The sequence below is a fragment of the Neodiprion lecontei genome, chromosome 1 (assembly GCF_021901455.1).
Source record: "Neodiprion lecontei isolate iyNeoLeco1 chromosome 1, iyNeoLeco1.1, whole genome shotgun sequence".
In the NCBI taxonomy this organism is placed as follows: Eukaryota; Metazoa; Arthropoda; class Insecta; order Hymenoptera; family Diprionidae; genus Neodiprion; species Neodiprion lecontei.
In genome coordinates, this window is record NC_060260.1 from 20,747,425 (window position 1) to 20,756,301 (window position 8,877).

Here is an 8,877-nt window from a genome sequence, read left to right on the forward strand (position 1 = left end):
CTCTATTTTTCTTTTGCTAATAAACCAGTACGCGTTGTGTCACCGAAATAAAGATGAAAGTATTATCTCTATCTCCCACATTCTTCCACGACTAATCACAGATAATACATTGAATAAATACCTCCTCGTAAACGGAAGAAGAGGAAACGATTAAAAATTCAATAGATTCGAATTATCGTTACTCCCGCGGTCCATTTTTTCATTCACTCCCTCTGAAAGTTCGTCAATGAAATCAAAATCGTAACGACGCGTTGCCGGACCCTTATTCAGCGCGTCGCATGAGAGTTTAAATAACCGGTAACTCTTTCCGTTTGACTATTTAAACTAAAAAATTCTGACTTGTCTGTGCCCGCGTATTCATCGGCGGTGGAAAACGCGTGTCTGGCAACCGTTTCCTTAGCTGAGAGCATTGAGCCTGGGCCTGACTGTTGCTATATTGCCCGTATTTATACCTGCCTCGTGGCTGATCATAAAACCGTCTATTGTCCGAAAATCGTCTATTTTCATATCGGTAACCATTATTTCGTTCCTGTTGCTCCATATTCACTTGTCGAACTCGAACCGGCTGTCTGATAGCCTTATTCTGATTTCCCGGTTGATCATCCCGAAATTTTGCTCGTTCTCTACGTATTCCGTCCAAACTCCCGATCGTCTGGCCTATCAACGCGTCATTATTAAAGTCAACTGTAGCTAACGCCTCCCGTGTAGAAATATAATGTGGTATGCCATAACTCTAAAATGGGCCACATCAGGCGATTACATGGCTTGCCGTATTTGTTTCAAAATTCACCGATCATTGCTTTTGCATGTACGCTTATGGATAAAAAAAGTTTTTCCGTCATTGTTTGTATAAAATATTCTATTTCACACTATTCTTGATCACGTTACTCGGATCATACGTGTCATAGCGCTACTTTGGGCTCATTATGGCTGCCAGTTTCGCACTATTGTTCGGGTTCTAGAATGGCGCTAGTGGTACAATACGAATATCGTACTTCGGCTGAAATCTGGCAGTCTCATCTCCGCCAATGTATGGTTCGTGTCGCGCTTCTAGTGTGGCATGGAAGCGGCATTAGTTTTGTAATTCAATTACATGCCTATATATATTTAATGGCCCCCTATTTTTGTCATGTGTAATTTAACTTTTATCATTACTTTATGAATTCTATGTGTAATTGGATTCATTTCGACTGATCGGGTTTTCAGCCCATGTGGCCACTGTCTGACATAACCTAACTGCTTCTTTTAATCCTGTTAAGTTCGAGTTTGATCAGTATTCAGCCAGTACCTAAAAAAATCCTTGTGGGGGATATCCATATCTTCTATAACATATGTATGCGCAGATCTCTCTTTTTTCTTCAAATACTCTGAATTGAGAAGAAACGAACTCAAAAATGTGTGACAAACGAACATTGAATAGAGACAAGATCAACGAAACAAGGCGAAGACAACGACAAATTGTAAAGGCAATGGCCCGTGATATTGATATGCGATTAACGTCAGATGAAACCTCGACAGACGAATCAGGTAAGACAATAATGATTAAATATAATTCTCCAAATGCCAATTATACTATTTGTTTACATTATCTGCAATCAAACCAATATACATCATCATTAAAAAAGGATATTGTCTTCAGTGTCAGGTGGAATTTATCATCTATTGACAAATGTACGAATTAAAAAATCTAAATGAAAAATACATTTACATGTAGATGATAGAACACGTGAACCTAGAGAATGTTCAGATCATTGTGGTACATCAGCTGAAGAACATCCTGATCCATCAATAATAGTAGAACAAGAGGAACAAAACAGTACGGACTATACGACAGAAGAACAAGAAAATGAGAATAGCATACGTGAATCTTCAACAGAGCAGGAGTATGAGGAAAGAAGAAGTCGCACATCAGAATCTACAGACGACGAAGAAGAAAGAAATGTATATCAGGAGCTTCGAGAATGGGCTGTTAAATTCAACATTCCACACAGGAATCTTGAAAAATTATTGGACATTATTCGCAGAAGATTTTTACCTGAACTACCGAAATCAGCGAAGACTTTTTGGAAAACGAATTCTTGTACTTATATCATCAGAGAAACAGAAAGTGGTCAGTTTGTTTATTTCGGCTTAGAAAGTGGGCTTCGAGCTTGTATAATCGAACACCTGCATCCTGGAAACCAAATCTTTTTACAAGTTAATGTAGATGGGCTGTCAGTTTTCAAATCAAGTTCAACGCAATTTTGGCCCATACTTTGTAAGGTGCATTCTCCGCAAATGGATTTGTATACACCGTTCATTGTAGGTTGTTATTGTGGGAATTCTAAACCTCTGTCACGAGCGCCGCATATTTACACCGAATATCATCATAAACCATGTCAATAATTATTAATATCGCTTTAAAGACGAGGAAGCATAGCTTAAATATGTTGGTTAATCTATATAAAATATTTCTCACAAAACAGTTCGTGGCATAACCAAAGCGCAACGGCGTAGTTGACGGACAGCAACGACAGCGTCTCCGCGGCCGCCAGATCCCGGATGTAATCAACACCGGGATGAGGCGATCGCGAGATCACGTGCTTCGAGGATGACTGTCGCGGGGCGAGCCTTTGTTCCAAAATTGCAAATTCAGCGAAAACCTCTCTCACCGCCCGACGTTCCAAGGAATGTCGGACGAGCGAGCGAAGTCAGTCCCGTTAGAGACAGAATAAAATCAACATCTACGGAAACAGGCTCCTTCAAAGCTGTCGAGTATAGAGTTGTCAGTCTTAGAGTCATCGACGAATAGAGAGTGAATTCCTCTAATTCTACACGCGGTGTTTAAAGCGTCTCGCGTCGCGAAGTCAGTCTTTCGAAGCTAGAATATAAGAGTAGAAAGCTGTGCCACGAACTTAATCAAGTTGTGTAGTAATAAGAATAGTGATAATTGAGAGAGAGTGAGAATTCGGAGTAGAAACCACCAAAAGAGTGAGTAGATGTATGAACGAGAACCACTAGGTTAAGAACATTAATGTAAGCTTCCTCGTCTTAGATATTTCACCCGCTGCTTTCGCTTGCTATTTTCAGTTGCATTGATTCATTAAAACTTGATCCCATAGTAATCATTCTATTACATTAATATCATTGAATCCTCCAAACCTATTCCCGAGATCGCCCTGTAGAGGACGATCACCTCCCGACTCACCAAAAAAATAAGAATAAACCTCTACGAATACCTAGAGGGATAAGTCGTCGCGTGCGAGACCGCTCCGCACGTGACACCTCATGACTTGGCTGACTATTTTCATGAATTCATAAATGAAATCAATTTACTGCAAAGAGATGGCATTATTTTACATGGAAACAGGTTTGAAGTATGTCTGAAATGCTTCATATGTGATAGTCCAGCTCGAGCGTTATTGAAAAATATGAAAGGCCATGGGGGCTTTAGTGCATGTGAAAGATGTACTGTTGTCGGAGAGCGTAAAAGGAAAGGTGAAGGTTTTTGTACAGTATATCCTGATGTAGACAACGAACCAAGAACTAATGAATCGTTCAGAAATTTTGATGATCCTAACCACCATAATGGTGTGAGTCCACTGCTGGATATAGTTCCTCCGATAGACATGATTATACTCTTCTTGCTGGATAAATTACATTTGTTCGATGGCGGAGCAATGAAGAAGCTCATGGATGATTGGCATTCTGGAGATTTAAGGGTATGGCTGGGGCGAAGAAGTAAAGCGGAACTCAATCGAAGAATATCATCCATCAAATGCCAGATACCATTGGGATTCCAAAGAAAACCCAGAAGTACTATTTATGTAGCAAAATGGAAATGCACTGAATTTAGGCTCTTCCTTTTGTATATCGGCCCCATTGTTTTGAAGAACATTTTACAAGAATGTGAATAGAAAGTGTTCTTCCTCTTAAGCAACTACTGTAAGAATGTATGTAAGGAATGTTTACATTTTGGAATCTGACGCTTCTGATGCGAAGCCCGTAAGACAGTCAAAGACCGTCTAATAATTGAAATGCGGATATGCATTATCATTAATTACGAGGAATTTTCATTGTTGAAGATATAAATTTGATAAATTTGATAAACTGGTAAATCCGAAAAATTAACGGCAGAGCCAGGAATCGAACCTGGTATCTAGAGATGCTTCACCGGAGCCTTACTCCACTAGACCACCTAGTCGCCCTGACTCTGATGTCGTTAATTCCTCTCATCGATTCCTGGCTCCGCCGTTAATTTTTCGAATTTACCAGTTTATCAAATTTATCAAATTTATATCTTCAACAATGAAAATTCCTCGTAATTAATGATAATGCATATCCGCATTTCAATTATTGGACGGTCTTTGACTGTCTTACGGGCTTCGCATCAGAAGCGTAAGATTCCAAAATGTAAACATTCCTTACATACATTCTTACAGTTGTTGCTTAAGAGGAAGAACACTTTCTATTCACACATACAAAAGCGCAAGAAAACAAATTTGAACTAACTGGTGATGATAGGAATTAACGACATCAGAGTCAGGGCGGCTAGGTGGTCTAGTGGAGTAAGGCTCCGGTCAAGCATCTCTAGATACTAGGTTCGATTCCTGGCTCCGCCGTTAATTTTTCGAATTTACCAGTTTATCAAATTTATCAAATTTATATCTTCAACAATTTTACAAGAATGTCTACAAGCATTTTCTCCTGCTCCATCTGGCTGCTCGCATTCTATGTTCTCCCGATTTTGCACTTAAATATAATCAGCATGCTAAAATATATTTGGAGAAATTTTTTCTCGCCTTAAAAAGATTGTACGGTGCTAATTCACAATCCTTAAACAATCACAATCTAATACATGTCGCTGATGACGTCAAGAATATGAATTGCTCTTTGAACTGCATCAGTGCCTATCCATTTGAGAGCCTACTCAATAAAATCAAGAAATCTATACGATCAACTAATCGTCCTTTATCTCAAGTAAGCCGACGCCTACATGAAGCCCAACTCATCAAAATGAAAAAAGCAGACGTTCCCAATCAAATTGAAATTATCAAAACTAAAATCAATGAAGCTGGGATTGAGCAAGTGATACGAGTGAAGTACAAGTCATATATTTTGAGAGATCAAGCACCAGACAACATTGTTTTCCTACAGGACAAGTCAATAATACAAATAGAAAGAATGACAATTATATCGAAAAATCCTGATATGGTGAAAATAGAGGGTAAAGAATTGAGAAAAAAGAAACCTTTATATAATTATCCTAGCAATTCGAAACATGTACGAATGTGGGAGCTCCACCTTCGTCCGTCAGCCAACACAAGATCCTGGTGCATTGACTATATAAATACAAAAATGATGAAATTAACCTTATCACTCTGTCCAGATGGCGTAAAAAAAACGTTCGCTTTCTCTCTTCTACATACGTAATACCTAGACTATGCTTTGCACAGCAACTGTCTGAACTTTTTGACATTCAAATTAATTCTAACATGTTGATTGAAACAAGGGAAATTTCTCGCTAAGATTGAAAATCGTATCAGAAATTTATGAATTATCCAACATTAAATCTGAAAAATCAAAAATTCCAAAAAGTTCCTTGCGTTACAATGATTTTCATATGACACTCATGTTCATGTTATTTTCACAAGACTAATTGTAAGGTGAGAGACATCCATCAATTGAATTTAGAATTGAATCCCTTAATTCTTGAAACCAAATAGAAATTAATTTTCTATCAATTTACATTGAAAATTTTTGAACAGAAAATCAGTTTTTAACTATCTTTAGGGATCAAGGGATCCAATCCTGAAGTCAACACACGGATGTCTTTAATCTTAATATACTTTTAATACTACCCTCAAATATGAATTCTGTGAATTATATCGTTTCTGTACTATATCCATTCCTATCCCTGTCCCATATCCTGTAAGTAGCATTACCTATAATGCAAGGAGCATTTCGTAACTGCGGATTTTTCACATGTAATGTTGTATAATTCCTAAATTCCCCATTTAATTTCCAATCTCACGGTAAGATTTTCTTTGGTTCAAATAGCACTGTCAAGAAAATAAAAAATCATTGCAATAGAAAAAAATGTACAATTTTCGGTTTTGATATAGGCACTTATTGAAAAAAAAGACGAAACAGCGAAAAAAGGAACTTTATCTTGAAACTTATATCGCTCCATAAAAGAAAATTATTTCGGATCATGAATCATTCTTCATACCATATTACTGCTATTTGAAAACAGCCTGAACGTCACACACCCTTATGGACCTAACATACACGAGTATAGATAGTGTATGTATGTATAAGCGGCGAGTCTGCAATTTTAGATTAGGTACGGGAGAAAGCCCGCCAAATTCGCCATTGCCGGCGTTGACGCATAACGACATGACAACATAACATGTTCCTCGAGGAAAACCTTCGGTTTTCGGTAAAGTGAGTATATTTTAGTACTTTGTAATTTAGCAGTTGTATTTTTATACATTTTAAGACGTGTAATTAATTGAAAAGGAAGGTAAATCCGGTTTAGTTTGGGAAAGATACTGATGCATTAACTACACGTGTACGACATAACCTAAAAAAAAAAGTAGCGATAAATTATTCATAATTAATTGTTTGTTGTGTATTTAGATGTCGGGGATGAAAATTGAAAGAGACCAAAGAAGACGGTACTTTCACAATCGACTGCGTACCATGTAGCTGGATACGATACGACCATGAGAAGGGACACATGTTGGCGAAATTTGCACCACCACCATACGGAAACAAAACAGCTAATAAATTATTAAAATCATTGATAAAATCACAAAGCCCTGCTTTGCCGAATTGGCCAGAATATGTCGTAGAACTTGTTGGTCATGCAGGTACATAAATACAAATTTACTGACACTCTTATTCAAGCTTGCATTACATTTTGAAGAACTTGTATTATCCGAACTATGGCGGGTAATAGTCTGCATTATCTAAGTTTTTATAGGCGCAAATTGACTCGTGTGATGTAACATGAAGAGACTATTCAAATCTCTTGATCAAGTCTTCTTGGTCCACATCAGCTCGGATAATTAAAGTGCTACTGCATTTATTGTAGCTGAATTTTAATTCTCTTTTAATTTCTTCAATCTAGACACATATGAGAAATCCATTGAAAGACTAGGCATTTTGCAAAGCGATGAATTTGCTTATACAACAGATTCTGACAACACAAGACAAGAAAAGGCATCTCAAATAACTGAAAAAATAAAGAAACAGAGCTTAGAAAAAATCATGGAAGTGCCAAGACTTGAGAGCGATGATTCAGGTGAATGTGCGCATTTCTACCTATTTACAAAGTTGAATTTCTATCAATATTTATATTAAGGGCTCAAACTTTCAGGATAATTTTTATTTGTCGTCATGAACAATGTTTTTACAGTACCATTAAAAAAAAATTCTTCGTTTTTTTGGCCCAGCCTACACTATACACTGCGATAAAGCATTCCATTAGCGAAGCAGACGCTTTGGGACTGAGAACTTGTATTCTTACGGTTGATCAAACCCTATATGCCGAATCTCGTGACATAGTTGCGGCTTCGTCATTGACAGACCAATTGTTGGTCGTCATTAGATTAGGGGGGTTCCACACACTAATATCATTCTTGGGGTGTATCGGCTTCGTTATGGGAGGTAGTGGCCTTGAAGAAGGTCTTGGAACCGTTTATGCAGAAAATACTTTGAAGCACATTCTATCAGGAAAGGCTTATGCACGAGCAGTAAGAGCTCATACGTTGTTTCAACTTGCTCTCTCCCGACTGATATTCTCCGATTTAATGGAAAGTAATGACGAATTTTCCGAATTATTCAAAGACGAACAATTTTCAATTATATTTGACGTGTTCAACCTGAACGAAATACAGAACAATGAAGTTTTCCAAAAAATTGCTCGTTTGTTTGAAGCACAAGGTGTTTATTAACTAATAATAATGCATTCAAATCTTGGTAAATTAATTTTCTATTTGCCACAATATTTTTTATTTTATTTTTTTTTTGTTAAATTTTTTATGAAGTCTTATATGCTAATAAATAATATTATTCAATTAAAAATATAGAGTAATCATTTATATTACAGAGGAAAACGATACGAGGCAAGATGATGAGGCGTGCAATGGAACCCGCGCGCCGATGTGACGTGCCGTGCTGGATAAATTAATTCTTTTCCTCCAATAATAATAATTTCTCCATCAATTAAAAATACGTTATGGGTAAAAAATTTGACGTAGAATACGATGGTTGTGCTGAGAACTCGCTACGAGGTTGGGGCAATTGTTAAAAATCGATTGAAAGATTTTAATTGTTTACAACAGTATAAATTTCGGAATAATCGTTAATAAAAGAATTGTTGTAATAAAATTCATTTTATTAGCTTGTGACGGGTTTTGAGTCCGCACGAATAATGTGGGGGGTGAGAGAGACAATTAGAGACGGGGCGGATGTAAAAGGTAAAACTTGGTGTGTATATTTGAGCAAAAGGGGTCGACTTAAACTAAGAAAAATACAAAGGGTTGTAGACTCGAACGGGGGCTGATCACGCCTCAGCCCTTAGCGTTTCTTAATACTAACTTACAGGTACGCGCGCGGGGGGGGGGGGGGGGGGAAGAGTGGGTGAGGTGCCGGGGAATGTGAAGTCGGGAGGGTTGGTGTTGCGAGGGGATGGGGTGGTGTAGCGTGACGTGGAGTGTGAGGTAGAAAGGGTCGGTATTGCGAGGGGAGGAGCAGATCGGCTGTAGAATGCAGGCTAACCTGGTGTCGTCGGCGTGTGTGTGTGTGGGTGTCTCGAGGTGTGGTGGAGTGTGGTTGGGTCTCGTTGGTTCCTGGAGTCGTCGGCGTGTGTGTAGCGGGGTGTGTCGGTGT

At 38.1% G+C, this 8,877-nt stretch overlaps 1 protein-coding gene across 7 annotated transcripts; it reads left to right on the plus strand.

The window, feature by feature from the left end:
• The first annotated feature begins 366 nt into the window (after nucleotides 1-366).
• Nucleotides 367-8,341, plus strand: LOC124292945. Of its 7 annotated transcripts, XR_006902906.1 has the most exons (5): nucleotides 1,042-1,527; nucleotides 6,321-6,426; nucleotides 6,622-6,854; nucleotides 7,115-7,294; nucleotides 8,096-8,341. XR_006902906.1 is itself a non-coding variant. In XM_046731793.1 (4 exons), the coding sequence occupies exons 2-4, from the start codon at nucleotides 6,722-6,724 to the stop codon at nucleotides 8,152-8,154; spliced, it is 366 nt and encodes a 121-aa protein (XP_046587749.1). In that variant the 5' UTR covers nucleotides 1,042-1,527; nucleotides 6,622-6,721; the 3' UTR covers nucleotides 8,155-8,341. The 7 variants fall into 7 exon arrangements, 5 of the variants coding, with proteins under 5 accessions (XP_046587745.1, XP_046587749.1, XP_046587737.1 ...); XM_046731793.1 differs by lacking the exon at nucleotides 6,321-6,426 and having other exon boundaries at nucleotides 7,115-7,288; XM_046731797.1 differs by lacking the exon at nucleotides 1,042-1,527 and having other exon boundaries at nucleotides 7,115-7,288.
• Nucleotides 8,342-8,877: the final 536 nt, after the last annotated feature.